Source organism: Lathamus discolor, chromosome 6 (assembly GCF_037157495.1).
Source record: "Lathamus discolor isolate bLatDis1 chromosome 6, bLatDis1.hap1, whole genome shotgun sequence".
In the NCBI taxonomy this organism is placed as follows: Eukaryota; Metazoa; Chordata; class Aves; order Psittaciformes; family Psittacidae; genus Lathamus; species Lathamus discolor.
Window position 1 is genome coordinate 17895566 of NC_088889.1, and position 15264 is coordinate 17910829.

The 15264-nt window shown below is 39.5% G+C and overlaps 1 protein-coding gene across 5 annotated transcripts in view; it reads left to right on the forward strand.

Annotated features, from left to right (window-relative positions):
• Nucleotides 1-14862, forward strand: part of SIPA1L1 (signal induced proliferation associated 1 like 1) — a 227194-nt gene extending 212332 nt beyond the window's left edge. For 4 of the 5 annotated variants that reach the window (XM_065683010.1, XM_065683014.1, XM_065683011.1 and 1 more), the window contains 7 exons: nucleotides 751-990; nucleotides 2057-2222; nucleotides 5553-5796; nucleotides 8704-8850; nucleotides 11319-11433; nucleotides 11923-12004; nucleotides 12775-14862. In XM_065683010.1, coding sequence (XP_065539082.1) covers nucleotides 751-990; nucleotides 2057-2222; nucleotides 5553-5796; nucleotides 8704-8850; nucleotides 11319-11433; nucleotides 11923-12004; nucleotides 12775-12918 — 1138 coding nt within the window. In that variant the 3' untranslated portion in view covers nucleotides 12919-14862. The remainder of the gene's footprint in view (nucleotides 1-750; nucleotides 991-2056; nucleotides 2223-5552; nucleotides 5797-8703; nucleotides 8851-11318; nucleotides 11434-11922; nucleotides 12005-12774) is intronic. The other variant, XM_065683013.1, reaches the window with a different exon arrangement.
• The last annotated feature ends 402 nt before the right edge of the window (nucleotides 14863-15264 follow it).

The window sequence follows — 15264 nt, forward strand, 5'->3', positions numbered from 1 at the left end:
CTTGCAGTGTTGTATACTGGGATGAAAATGTGGCTAAGTTGTGTAGAGGGAGCTGATAGAAAGCTGGTCTCCAAATATATAATGCTATTTCAGTGCTAAGGCTGTACACAAAGTTTTCCTGTAACTGTACTTAGAAATGCCTGACCTTTTAAGGTTGTTATAGTAAATATTGTCTTAAGTCCTAGTGCTCCTGATATGGTGCAAGTTGTATCAGGTTTGAATATCAGCATAACTAAAAAGTAGCTCCTATCTACAGCCCTCTTCCTTCTTCCAACAATTAAGCTGCAGTTGGTCAAGTCTTTTTTCTGTCTGGAGAAAATGCAGTATAGGTTAGAGACCTGCTCACACTTCTTAGTTTAAGGGTGTTTTTTTTTGTGACTGGTACCAGGAAACCCTCTTTTGAAAGATGTATGGGTTTGTTCCTTTTTTTTTTTTTTTTTTTTTTTGGCTAGTTCAGCTACAATCTCTTGTATAACCTTTAAGATGCCTAATGAAGGTAAACCCTAGACTTCCCATTGGTGAATGAGGAGACAGTGATCTTGTTGCTTACAAAGTTTTTTATTACTGTATGAGATGTTTTTAGTGAAAAATGGGTGGAAAACACTCTCTTAAGAGAGAATAGGTTTTGATATGCTACTCACTATTGACAGGAGTAACATCTCGTGCCTCGAGTTCTGCTTTAAAAATAGTTAAGTGAGGTGCATATATACACACTTGGCAAATTTTTTCTTTATTCTGTTTTTCTCCTAGTACCATGAGCTCACGACACTCTGCCAGCCCGGTTGTTTTCACCAGTGCTAGAAGCTCTCCAAAAGAAGAGCTTCATCCTGCTACTTCTCCCCAGCTCGCACCTTCTTTCTCCTCTTCCTCTTCCTCCTCATCTGGCCCTAGAACTTTCTACCCTCGCCAGGGTGCTACTAGCAAGTATCTGATCGGATGGAAAAAGCCCGAAGGGACAATAAACTCAGTGGGGTTTATGGATTCAAGAAAGTAAGACTACTTTTTGGTTCTCTTGTTTCGTTATTTTTTAACTGTAAAGACGCATTGAAATCTGTGACACTTCTCTCTATAGAAGAGCTCAAGACTACTGAATGCTTATTATTCTGTAGAACTTAATCTCTAATCTAGAGTTCTGCAGTTAGGCTTAAATATTTGAAAGTTAGCTAATCTTATTCCCTGTTAAACTGTAAAAGATTTTTTTATCATTTCTTGAGAGCTATATGAATTTCAGTCCTGTTAAAGCTTATCTTTCCTTGGGACTTCTTAAAGGTGACTCAAAATGGCCTTTGAGCAAATATTAAAAATCCTTTTAATGTAGAGCATGAGTTTTCCTTAAGCCTGTCATCCATGTAGTAGTACTGCACATGCTTTGTGTTAGTTCTGTGGCACTCCATGTTGCCTTGTTAAGATTGCTGCCAGTATCCGGTCTAACTGGCTTAAAGCAAGCAAAGGTCTCTCTGCATTACAATATGCAACCATCTCTTTTGGAAGAGAAATTGAGAAAGAACTTACTAGCAAAAATGCTGTTTCTTTAAGTCCAGTGTGACTTTGAAAGCAAGTGGTTCAGAAAGCCTGTTTCAAAGTAATTTATTCAACCCATCTTGACTTTTATTTTATTGGGTTGAGCACAGTATCCCCTAGATTGTACCAATAACTGGCTGTAAAAAGGAGATGGTGAAACTTTGTGATAGTTGTACTATAAAAAGCCAGGTAAACAATTAAAGAAAAAGTGATTTCCTACTTTGGAGCTCATTGAAGACATTTGTATATTTTATTGTTTTACAGAATATACTTAAATAGATTCAATTCCGTATTGTGAAAACGTATTACGATAATCTTTAAATGTATTGCTAGTTGATATTTTTTAAACAAATTATTGCTTCAACAGGTATTCATAAAGATGAGACTGCTCAATTAGCAAAACTCTTTCCCTCCTTCATGCCCCCTACCTAAGGTTTTTCTTTGAAAATCTTGAGAGTGCTATAATTCTTGTTTTATTCATGCCTCCTGCCCCAGGGCTTTGAGACCTGAATGTGTCTGTTCCATTTCATTTAAGACGTCACCAGAGTGATGGCAATGAAATGGCCCACCCTCGGCTGCGTGCTTCAGCAAGGGATCTACGAGCATCACCGAAACGAGCATCCAAGTCCACCGTTGAAGAAGAGCTGAAGAAACTGATAGATCTTGATAGCCCAACACCGGAATCCCAGAAGAATTTTAAGGTACGTTAAAGAGAGAGTCTGTCCCTTGGCTATCTCTTGTCACAGTTAAGTGAAATCTTAGAATACCTGAAGAGCAACGCACAGGTTCTCTTATGATCCAAGTCATAGTTCTGTTGTTACAAAATAAAGATGTGTAAAGTTACACTTTATAAGAATTTGGTGATTGAGTTCATTGCTGCCTGAAGCATATCAACTAATACAGCAAATGCTTCACAGTTTGGAAAAGGATAGAAGGCCCTGAAGTTTTTAAGATTTTGGTGCATAAAATGCTGAGTGCTTTCAAAGCAGTCAAAGCTGAAGTGCTCATTCATACAGTGCTTACTTGGTTGGATTTTGCACTGGACTCAAGACTTGCTCAGGTAGGATCTTTTCTATTCTCACCCATAACAGGAAAATAAAATGCAAGGCAATTCCCTACATTTTCATCATGGACAGAAATCCATCTGTTTGTCACAAACTTAGCTTACTAGAGAAATACAGTCATTACTGTAGTCAGTGCAGTCTTGTTAGTTTTGTGTGCAAATTTAAAGAGACTAGGACACCAAATTGCAAAGAACATTTGGGACTGCTGGCTCATGGAAAATCCTGTGGTGTTGTCTTATGCATTTGAATTGTTCTTCCCTACTCACATCGCTAGACAGTGACATGTTGACAGTATTGAAACTCCTTGCAAAAAGCACACTTTCATGCCTCTTAATCATGTAACTGCACAAGGATCAAGAATGCTCCCTAAACTTAAGCAAATGTTTATACAGAATAAATGGTTACAAACTTTTCCTGATAAATTTCTAAATGTGTATAGTAACACAAAAGGGCATATGTTAGTTTGAAGCATCTATCATTTTGAAGAGAACATCTTGACTTCCACGGTCTCCGTGTACAGGCACTGTACATGTACTGAGCAGCTCAGGCTTACCACCTCAAGCCCAAATGGTTTCCACAGCAACTATGCAGAACAGAGAGCTCCAGCCTCCTTCTTTGCTTGTGAAAACAGGGTGGCTTATTAAAACTTGTAAGTGCTAGGTTCCATACACAGATTATTTCAGATGTTACCTTTGAGGGCAGAGAAGGACAAAAAACTTTTGACTGGCAAGATTCCTGTTTCATAGGTTTGTGATAGTTCTGAGTGGGACACGGGTGATGGGAGCATCTCCTGGTGGTTGTTTTGAGCAGGGGGCTTATTCCAGGACATTACATTTTATTTAAAGAGGTGACCTGAAGACCTTGGGAAGTGTGTATGTTCCCAAGTTTGTTGTTTTTCTGCTTTGGTGTTACTGAATCAGTTCTTACCCTGATCTTTGTTTCTTGGTAACTGCAGTAAGTATGTTAACTCAGGTTACACTTTTGATAAATTTCAGCAAGTTAATAACATTCTATCACACCAATAAATGAAATCTTTTCCATTTTAAGAGTACCTGTCATTTCTGCCCACTGCATGATTTATATTTCATCTTAAAAAGGTGCTCTTGCAGCATAAATTTTTTTTGACATTTAAAAAAAAAAATAATGGCCTTCTTTGGTTGACAGCATAAAGACCATAAATCCTTCTCCTTCCTGTTTGTTGGCTGCCAAAGGCTTTGTTTGTTAGCAGAATTTGTTCTACGCTGTGATTCTGTGTCTTGTGCGTCTTTTCATTATCTTCCCAGCCTTCTTTATCTCCTTACCTATTACTTATGTATTATATCTTCTCAGACAAGTCACAGCTCTGGTTTCTTCCCTCTGCTCTATCCCCAGAACACAGTTCCTACTTGTATTGCCTCTGTTCCGACTCAGATGTTCATACCTGTGCAACCTTTTAATCTCAACATCTGGTATTAACTTGTGGTTCCAACTCCTAATTTAACACTTAAGTGAACAATACCACCCTCGAGTAACTGCTGCTTGACTTAGCAGCTCTTTCTTTTCCTTGCCAATTCAGGACATGTACTGGGAGATATCACTGGATCATAACATGGCCCTTCTGACTGAGCTTTTAAATTTCAGAATAAAGAAGCAGCTTGATCCTCAATGTAATACTGAGACATCTGCATACCAGAAGTTGTCATTTCTGTAGCATTAATTGAGTATGCAAGGTTCATAGTGTGACGGATGTGTCCTGAGTGAGGCAACGCAGAAGGGAGAATTTGATGTAATAGAAAGTCAGCATGGGGATATGGCTTCTCCTTCTTTCCTTGTCTTTTGATGATAGCAGGTTTTTGGAAGTAATTTTAACTGTTTCTAATCCTTAATTGTAAACCCAAAACATGCAGTAGTCTTTTAATATTAACATTTGTAATGCTATGGGGGGGAGGGGAGAATCTAGCAGATTGTCTTCCAACTGTACTGTACCAATAATGCCCCCTCCATGCTCTTTCTCCCACGTTGTAGTGTGGGATTTTGATCACAGGAATAGAGTACCGTCTGTTTAAATGTTTGGGTTTTTTTTTGTCTTTGAGAGAACTATTTTTATGTGCAAATGAGCAACTCTGTAATGTTTAATCACTTTTCTCAGAAACTGTAGTAGCTCCTTTTTTGTTTAAACTTGCTTACAGAGCAAATGAGAATGGTGAGATCTTCCTTTCTATTTGCCATTTCTCCATGGTAGCCTTTGGACCACATTACAACCAACCCACAAAGAAGTATGATGTCTTAGAGATAGTTACAGGTTTCATGAAAATCAGTGTCTCTACTGATGAGACTGGTTATGGGTTCTTGATAGCAGCTCACTGGCACTTTGTGGAGAGTATGTAACTCCAGCCTAACCACAGCATTGCTTTCACCTATATGTAACATGAGGGAAGCTGGGATGATGGTGGGTGTGAGACATGAGTTCTCTTACTCACGTGACTGTTTACTTGATTTTGATTCAAATCCTGAAGAATCACAGCAGTGGTGGGTGTTCCTGGTTGTTCAATAATACAAGACTTTTAATTAGTTAGCATTTGCTGGTGCTCTGCCTGCAGGTAGGCAGCCTCCCCCAGGCACAAGGGAGAACTCTGGTTTATGCAGTATTCAGTCTGTTTCTATAAGCATTATCTCTGCTACACATCAGCTCTAGAATCTGCAAGGGCTGCCTGAGATTTCCACTTCAGGAGAAGTTTGAAGGGCATTTAAAGGGTAGAATGTGAGATAGGCTGATCAAAACCTATGTATGTTGCCTAGTCATAATCGCCCTTAAAAGCAGATTCTTCTAGTTCTTTTTGCTATCCACTGAAAAAATACTGTGTTAACACTTGCTTTCTTATTTTACAAAAAGTTAAAAAAAAAAGTTTCAACATAGACTCCAGAAGTTTCCTTATTGATTTTTTTTTTCTTTCTCATTTCTTTTTATTTGTTTCTATGAATGTATAGTCACACACTCTGTCCTGTCAGTCTCCCTTTCCCAGCACTCCTACCACAAGGCGTGCCTTGCAAAGGACTTTGTCAGATGAGAGTATTTACAGTGGTCAAAGGGACCACTTCTTCACCTCGCGGGCCTCACTCTTGGACCAAGCCATGCCAAATGATGTACTATTCACCAGCACGTACCCTTCTCTCCCAAAGTCGCTGCCATTACGGAGACCATCATATACTTTGGGAATGAAATCACTACATGGTAGGTGTATTTCCCATTTTTCTACTTTCAAAAGAATCTTTTGTGAATCACATTAAAGGAAAATGCTTGTTACAGTAAGTAGTACTTCCATCTTGAATTTGCTACAATAGAGTCAAGTCACATGCCTGAAAACATAAAACAGGATGGGAATTCTTTTTTCCTCGCTTCAATGGTTATAAGACTGCAGGACTGGACATGCAGTTTCCTTGTGGAGAGAGAAAAAAAACATTTCTTCCAGGAGTCATCTGGACCAGTTGGACCAACAAGCAAAACAATGTATACCTGGTTATCCATCAGTGACAGCTTCAGGTGGCAGTTTAGTGTGGGATTATGGGAAAAAAATAGTGTTAGGAAAATAATGATACAAAAATGGATAAAACACTAGTGGATATTTGGATGTACGATTACACCAGATACAGCTTTTATTGCACCGGATATTAAATTCACTCCCTTATCCTATTCACTTTACAGGGCTTGAGTTACTTATTTTAGTCACATATCAACAGCTAACAGGAAAAAGTTACTTGGTAAAATGCTGTCAAGAAGGCACTCAGCTTTCACCCATGAGTTTACTGAAAAGCCTCAGTAGGATTATCTGATAGGCTGTGTGCTGCTGCATGTGAATGTCTCACTTGGTGAGAAAGGGAATTTTCACAAGTTCTGACTGTACCTCCTAACTAGATGTGTACTAAATGTGTTTTCCAGAAATAGAGCTAGATCTCGCAGTGTAGGATTCTGCAGTACTTTCTGAAGTACATATCTGCTCTGATTTATTCATGTTTTAGTATGTTTCAAGAGTTAAACGCAAGGCTATCAATAGATTCAACTCACTATAGTGGGCCCTAACACAAGTCTGTATTCGCATCCACAGGATACATTTGACAGTGAAGGCTGCTGAAGAAATCTATTTTAAATGCTTTTCATCTGTCTGTGATCACCAGGCATCAGTTTTCAGTGTTGAACCTGACATTTTCATGAGCTGTTGTTTCTGTACAGCATGTTTCTTGCATAAGAGTTAGGAAACTGAGATCTCTTCACTTCTGCTTTTAATATACACTAAAATAACTCTGCAGACTTGGTTACGCTTGTAACTGGCTGGTGCTTTTGGCTTCTGAAGGCTTGGGTCAAACTATTAATGATGACATCTGAGCAGAAGTGGAAAGTAGCGTGGAAAGTCTCTTTTCATGTAGATGACTGTAGGTTCCAAAAAGAAAACCACAAACCCTTCCTTCACTGTCACGTTCCCTTGCACACCAAACCAATTACTTGTCCTAGCACATGAGCTTTCTACACTTGTCAACAAAACAAGATTTTCCATTTTCTGTAACATGTAGGGCCTGCGTGATAAAAGGACCAGCTATTTGAGTGACACATAAATTGTCTCTCCTCCCACACTTATCTTTGCTGAGAGAAAGATAAAGTAGAGCTGGATATTTAATACCACAAGTATTTGTTGGCTTCCAGCTATTCAAAATTCTTTTAATTCACATATCTTAGTAATAAAGACCAGCCATTCCAGAACACCGTCAGTTTTTTTGAAGAGGGAAAACAGTGAGCTAAAAGCATTATTCTGATCTATCTCAACTAACAATCCATCTCACACTTTTAGAAGAGGTGATTTTTCAAATGGTTACTTTTTTCCCCTCTAATTGCATGTACCTTTCCACTAACTGTATATATTTTTTTTGCTAAGAACTTCCCAAATAACTGCTCTCTTTGGGGGGAGATAATACAAGAATCCTCAGTGTTAATACTGAGCTGAAGTTATGTTTACAAAAATTAAACACCTACAGAGCCAAAAAAAATATTTTTTCAAGATATTGGAGCAAAGCAGTGAATGCAGTGTCATTGCTTCTCAGGCAGCAGTATTATATAGCTGAAGCTATTAGATAGACACCATGCTGTCTGTCTGTTCTCTGTGTTCCAAATGGATTTTTCACTCTTTTCCGCAGCTTCCTCCCGGATGCCCAGTCCATTTGCTCACCCCTACATCTCTAGCACTTCTAATACCACCTACAGGTTCTTCATAACTTACTTTATGCCCTGACAGAAGGCATGAGGAAGCAAGTCGCTGCTGCTTCTGAGCTTACACATGTGCTACCTGACCAGGCATTGCATGTTTTTTTTTAATTGTTCAGCCAGTAAATTGAGATAAAGTAGATAATTGTTTGTTCACAATTTGGTCTTTCCCAATTATGGCAATAATTCAGGTGTTTCACTTTGCCTGGCACCAGTTTGCACAAATATGCAGGGACTTTAGATCCTTCCTTCAAGCTTGCCAATGTTTTTTCTGTAGTGGGCCACGTACCAACTTACGTTATACGTTGGTATGTGTTGGTGTGGTATTTGCCAATAGAGATTAAGAGGTTTCACTAAACTGCTGGGAGATGTGCAGTACTTTGGAGGTCATTTTAAGAGTTTTCTTCTGATTCGTCTCGGTAGGTCTAAGTCTGCTGCCATTGATTTATGAGATTGTAAAGAGAGGAGGAGAAATAAACACCACAATTTTGTATTTTTACAGGAGCAAATAGGTGCAAGGGAGTGTAGAAGCCCCAGCAGATCCCTCCAAAGTACCCTCAGCTTGTGCAGAGACAAGAGTTGTTGGGTAAAAGAGTATTGTCCACAGCCCCAGTGCTGGGAAGAGGCAGAGACTGGCTTTTGAGTGCTAACCTGCAAAGATTCAGGCAGGTTAGAAAGGAGTTGAATGTCCGACTGAGAAGCACTGTCGTAGAAAGCTTGCTTGTAACATGCCGTATCTCGTCAACTACAGTTGATCAAACATTCTACTGAGTTCTGGTTCCAGAAGTGCTATCCCAGAAAAATTAAAGATTAGGGATGCATTGGTATTAAGATAGGAATTTTGGAAGGGCTTTTATGGAATTTATAATCTGTTCTGCATTACTCTAGGAGAATTTTCTGCCTCAGATAGTTCCCTCACAGACATCCAGGAGCACAGACGGCAGCCCATGCCAGACCCTGGTCTTATGCCATTGCCTGATTCTGCCTCTGATCTGGACTGGTCAAACTTGGTAGATGCTGCCAAAGCCTTTGAAGGTAAGTTTTCAGAATATGGTACTGAGAAAGCCGATCTTTGTGCAAGCTTCATTAAGGCGTGGTTTTGCTGTTTGTTATTTTAAATCTTGATTCTTTTGTTGGTTTTGTTGTTAGTTTGGCATTTTAAATCTTGATTCTTGTTTTTACTGTTTCCACTTAGTCTGAAGCTTAAGCCCATTTAAAATAGCAACTCGGGTCTTAACAGCTTCAAGCTTTGTATGTAACGCTCCAATGCAGTTTCTTCGTACTGGAATTCCTCTGTGCTATGGTTTGACCAAATCTCTGAAACTAGTTAATTGTCATATAGAGCAGTTGCACACGTGACAGCTAGGGTGGAAAAGACATCTGACACAAAAGTGCAAAAGTCAAGTCAAATAGCAGGGGGGAAGCATATGAGCACACTAATGATTGCTTGCTTACTGCACTAGCAAGAAGTGTAGTGCAGCTGAAGCACGCTGCCAGGGTAATTTGGGAAATATGCCCCATTGGTATATACTTTGCCATTCTTCCCTTTGCATGCTCTGAATGCATAAGCTTGCACGTAAGTGTCGTTTGATCCTGTGGCACTTTCAGTCACCTAGTAAACTGAACTGTATGCTGACTAGGTGTATTTGAATTTAAATACCCTTCAGCCCAAAGGGAGTTTACCTTACAGTTACTGTAGTCCAATGGTAAAGTCATTTTAGGTGCATTAAACAGAAGTGTCTTTTCCCAGTCTCTGCATAAATGCTGTCCCATCTTCATAAAACTGTTTTCACTGACCCTGAATCTTTTAGACATTATTCTGCATGGTTGGAGAAGGCTCTGAAGTAACTTGCATTCTTGGCTGTTCTCTGGCAGTAGCCATATACATGATTAAGACAGTGCTTGTCTAAGCTGATGTTCAAGACATACTTGTGTGCTCTGATCTATTGCCATAGGAGTTGTAGAATCAGCATGTCTCATATTTCTGCTGCGCAGAATTGAGATAGAGTATTCTAAGTAAGCCTTAGTCTTCAAGAGGAAATGGATTTGTAGTGATGTTTTTTTTTTCAGCATTACATAGGGATGAAACCCAGGGTTTAATGCAGTTCACTGGGGTGGGCAGTTTCTGTTTAAAAGAACACCTTTTTCTGGTTAGGTTTTGACTGTCCTCATTAACCTGAATCCCTCACTTTCGTAGGCCCCAAACTCACTTGTGTTTATCTTTAGAATTGTGAACAGTGTCAGTGTGGTGAAGGTAACAAACTGGTAGCTCAGATGAAGAAAAACGGGGTAACACCTTCATCTAACCGCTGTAAAAATACATTCAGATTTGACTTGGAGAGGGAGCAGCTGTCTGATGTCAACATAATCCCAGTCTCTAGTCTCTGACAGTAGGGATTGACAAGTACCAAGCAGCCTAAATTACAGTTTGTGATCCTGGACACCCCTCTTCTGTATCATTGATTGATGTCTTCAGCACAAGCCCTCAAAGTCACAAATAGTGTAATCTGCAACCAGACGAAACAAAATGTGCCTGGATCTTGAGCTAACCAGCTTTCAATATTTTCATTCAAAGGAAAAAAGAGAGGAGCAGGAAAAATTCTATCAAATACCAAGGCATGTTAATTTTAGCCTTTTTGAAAGCACAGAATAAAAATCTGCCGAGCAGAAAAAGATGATAGTGTTCTATTTCTGGTGAGAGACCAACAGCTGCTGAGGGAGAGATATGTTAATTTATTAAATGAAAAAGTGTTTGTTACTGTTTGTGCTAGCAAACTCCAGAGTTAGGGGCAGTTGGTAGTTTACAGTCACACCACATGTGATAGTGATTTAGAGATGTGTTAAAACATCTGAGCAATGACAGGACAGAAAGTACAGACATAAGGCAGGAAAGAGGTCTCACATTTCAGTCTGCAAATGTTTTCTAAGGCATAAGGAAAAAATTCTGGGTTCTGAAAATTGCATTGGTCATTTTACTTTCCGTATGTAAATTGGGCACAGTGAGCTTTTCTTTGCTAAAGATAGAGATCCATTATGGATTGAAGGAAGCTAAATATAGTTACTGAGCTATTGGGTACTGTCATGCAGTTGTACTCAGAAGTTCTGCATGGTGCTGCTGTTCTGGCTTAGTTTCTTGCCTCTTCTGGGACTGGCCTTGAGTGGAGTGCAAACACCACTGGGGTATCAGCTTTGCTCTCTGCAGCATCTCCCTTTTGGAGAGCTGCTTAGCCTGAGGGTGATGCATGATCCATGAGAGCATGCAGTGCTGTGCCAGAGCTAGTGCTTGCTTATTGAATCCAGTACAGTGGAGAACATGATGCAAACACTTGCAATGCCAGTTTGCTTCTGTCAAGAGGGTATCGTTATGTTGCATCATCACCTTATCTTGCTTGAGACAGACTTCTTCAATTGCTTTGAGATCCTGCAGTGTAGCTGCTGCGCTATGCATGAACAAATAATCATTATTGCTGTCATTGTTTTTTGCTGTATGTTTGCCTTCTCAGTTCAGCGAGCTTCATTCTTTGCTGCTGCTGATGAAAATCACAGACCTGTGAGTGCTGCCTCCAGTAGTGATCAGGCTGAGGACCAGCTTACTGCACAGATAAAGCCTTATACAGGGTAAGTAAGTACACCAGATAATGCAGGCTTCCTCAGATACAACTGAAGGAAAAGAGCAGGAACATCTTTATTTGGAAGCCATCTCCAGGCTTCACAGAACTCTTCGCAAGTTTTTATGAAGATGGGTGGGAGGTGAAAACAGAAGAAACATAAGTCCAGTTGGAACCTTTTTTGCAGGTTGTTTCTTGTCCGTGATCTGCATGAACGTGTCCAAAGCAATGGTAATTTAGGGCACATACAAGTAGAAAAGAAGTGGAGAGAAGTCAAGTGGTGGGTTGGCTCCAATTAACCATGAGATAAATTCATTCTATTGATAACCATGCTGCATATGTTCCATGTACTCTGTTAAGTTGTATTCATTTTGTGAATTCTTAGTGTACCTGAGCGCATACCTACATAAAGCCACTTGTGACACACTGGGCTCTTAGCTACCCTGTGTGAAGATAGTACATCATATCAACACCTGTTCTTGTTTCCTGCTTACAACAGTAAAGAATCTCCCCCAACTCTTGCCTCTAAAGTGGACCAACTGGAAGGTTTGCTGAAGATGCTGCAGGAGGATTTACGAAAGGTAAAAATTCCATCTACAGGAAATCTGTAAGACACATTTAGCGCTGATAAGTGATGCTAATAACTGCATAATCCTGCTTTGCCATGCCTGAGCCTGTGACAGTCTTATCCTTGTGTGAGAACAAGACATTTCTTTGCTACTTTTCTAGGCTGTTCTTCTCATTATGCAAGGCCAGGATGGAGTGTCTAAATTTGTAGGCATCTGATTCCTTTGCTTAAATTAGGAAGGCGATGCAGAGTACCTTCACTCATTATTCAGGTGGTGTTGCAAAAGGCTTAAAGCTAGTCCATGCAAATATATCCTTCTGCTGTTGCAAAGTTGACAGTATTCTCTAAATGTGTAATTTCTATTGTGGAAATTTTCTGTATTGCATTACTGCCTGCTTGGTCCAGAAAGGATCACCTGTGGTCACAGGAAAAGTCTTTTAGCTGGGGAAGTATTTGCAAGAATATTTCCTATCCCTTATATAGTTGACCTTCAGCAGTTGTACACTCATGTTGTGCATACAGAACAGGACATGCCCAATTTTTTCACCACCTGGGGAGCCAGCTTCTGTATTAGAATTTAATATAGAGAAATTCTGCTCGTTCAAGCAAAACATGAGGAATGAAATGTCAAAAACTACTCTTAGATATAAAACCATGTGTTATTGCACGTAAAATCCTTAGAGTGATGCTTGTACTCTCTTAAATAGATCCTTGCCTCTCTAAGTGGGTGAGAAGCATGATCTAAAATTTCTACTAAGATCTGTGTTTTCCCTCATGCCTAAGGAAAAGGAGGACAAGGCCAGTCTTCAGGCTGAAGTGCAACATTTGCGGGAAGACAACTTGAGGTTACAGGAGGAATCCCAGAATGCAACCGAGAAACTGAAGAAATTCACTGAATGGGTTTTCAACACGATTGATATGAATTGAGAACAGTGTACGGGGAAGGAAATGATCTGTTATATTATTCCTGGGACTTAAGCTTTAATGCCACCTTAATCATGACATGTGAAAGTATAGTCAGAGCACTTCCCTGTCCTTCATCCTCCAATGACCCTTTTTTGCATCTCTGCGCGCACTCGGAACAATTGCAGATCAACAATCAATGTCTGCCTTTTGTAGAAAAAACAAAGTAAATAATTTTAAAAAGGTAAAATAAAAGTTTAACTGCTAAAATGTGAATGTCTATTTTTTGCACATTGTCTCTTTACCTGTTATGTACAAAATGATTTGGAGGTGGGATCAGGCTTGCTGTTCCATCTGCCTTTGTTTCCATTAACTCCTTTCTCTCTGTTTCAGGTAATCTGCTTTTCCTTGCAGCTTTGGCAAATATTATGACATCTAGAAGATTAGAAGGAAATGTTTATTTTACTGCTCTACTTACATTGTTTTCTGAAGTATGCCACAGACAAGGGGATGTAATGCAATGTTTTAGGTGTCTCCTTAGCAATTTGCGCTTGATTGCTAGTGCTACCTTCCCATACTTTACAGAGAATGTGTGTCCATAGTGTATGGTACAGTACAACCAGCATCGTAACCTTTGGAGAGAGATTAGAGATGTGAGCCATGGGCAAGGCACATTATCAACACATCTATTGCATTAGCATTTCTGGTTGCCTTTGTTTCCCGTGGAAACAATGGCTGCAAGTACCTTTACAAACAGCAAAAGTAGGCATGCTGCAGTTCATAGCATGTCAGGCAGGCTGAGAGAGAACCAAGTACTGTTGCTGTACCGCTTTAGTCCCCTTCCCTTCCAGGGGAATCTGTTGCTTGCATATCTGCAGAAGACTTAAGCTGAAGTTGTAAAGAGATTAAGATTTCTTTCCCCTGAACTGTTTCTATGAAAATCCATATTAAGCATCTCTGTGCACCTGCCCTCCCATTCCATTTCTCTGGACTTCTCAAATCACAACAGATTTGAGAAATGTGTATTAAATTTGTGTTTTATTATATGAGAGGTCTTAAAAATCCTTTACTATGAAAGACAGAGGAATATGCAAAGGTGAATTAGAGAAGTGCATTTTTCAAAGCGCTGTGATAGGATTGGAGCTCTGAAATCCCCAGTCCCCAGTGAAACAGTCTAGCGAGAGATTTCCCAGACTGCCTCATGCCAGGAAAGTTAATTTCTTGTTCTTTGAAGGAACAGCTAACTTGCCACAACATGTTACCTCTCCAGAAAATAGCTTTCAGGTGTCAGAATACAACTTCTAAGCGCTGCAGTCTGCACAGGCATTAAACTGTGCAGCGTGCTCAGAAACCTTTTCTACTCCCTTCTGAGAATACCTTAATAAATACTGCCCTGCATAAAGTGCAGTGTTATTTGGGGGTTAACGTCAAGAGCATCCACTCCCTCCCCTTTGCCACATTCTCAAATAGACAGATTAAAATCATCAGGCATAGTCTTGTCAGGAAAAACTTCCATGCTCTTTTCAAATCCCTTTTCATGCTCTTAATCTTGCTCCACACAAGTACACACTACACCTCAACCTCAAACTTAATTTGTGATGCTAATCCCCATGGAGTTCTCCTCTAATGTTTTGTCATGGAAATGGATCTCTTTGGAACTATTTCTGGAGTGCTTTTGTAAAGGTTTAGAATGTTGTGGGTTTTTTAATGACTTGTATGAAGGAGATTTATATAATGCCTGATATTATTTGTAAATGGGAAATATTGCTAACATCTCTGAGCATCCTGAAGTTTTGCTTTTATTCTCTTTTATTTTTAAGTTTGGTTTTTATTTTATTTCAAAAAATATTTTGGGACTTGGGGCAGACTATTTATTAGAGTTTTGCAACAGAGTTCTTGTATGATGCCACTGAAGGCTACTTGTAAAATTCTGACAATAAAACTCATTTTAAAGGCTCTTCTAAACAATTTTCTTCTGATTTTGTTTTTTTAAGACTTTTCAGAGGGTCCATTAGTCCCTGCTTTCTTCTTGTATCACTTTTCTCAGTGCTTAGCGATAGAAATGTTTCCATTCCCTATCATAGTCATATATTTCTACTTTTTATCCCTTTGAAGGCCATTACTTGGTATGTATACATGCATTTAATCCCTGGACTTCTCATTTGTATTTCTGCACAAATGTATTTTTCTAAGGGTTTGCTCCTTTAATAGTGACTCTGATCTTCACCAGGCTGATACAGCAAAGGAAGTCAATGGATTTTTTTATCATGTACCAGGATTTTAAAACTTACTTCAAAAAACTGAAGCCGATTTAAGTGAAAACCAAACTTGCCTGAAGTATCTGCCCAAGGGCACGCACAGCTTTCAGCA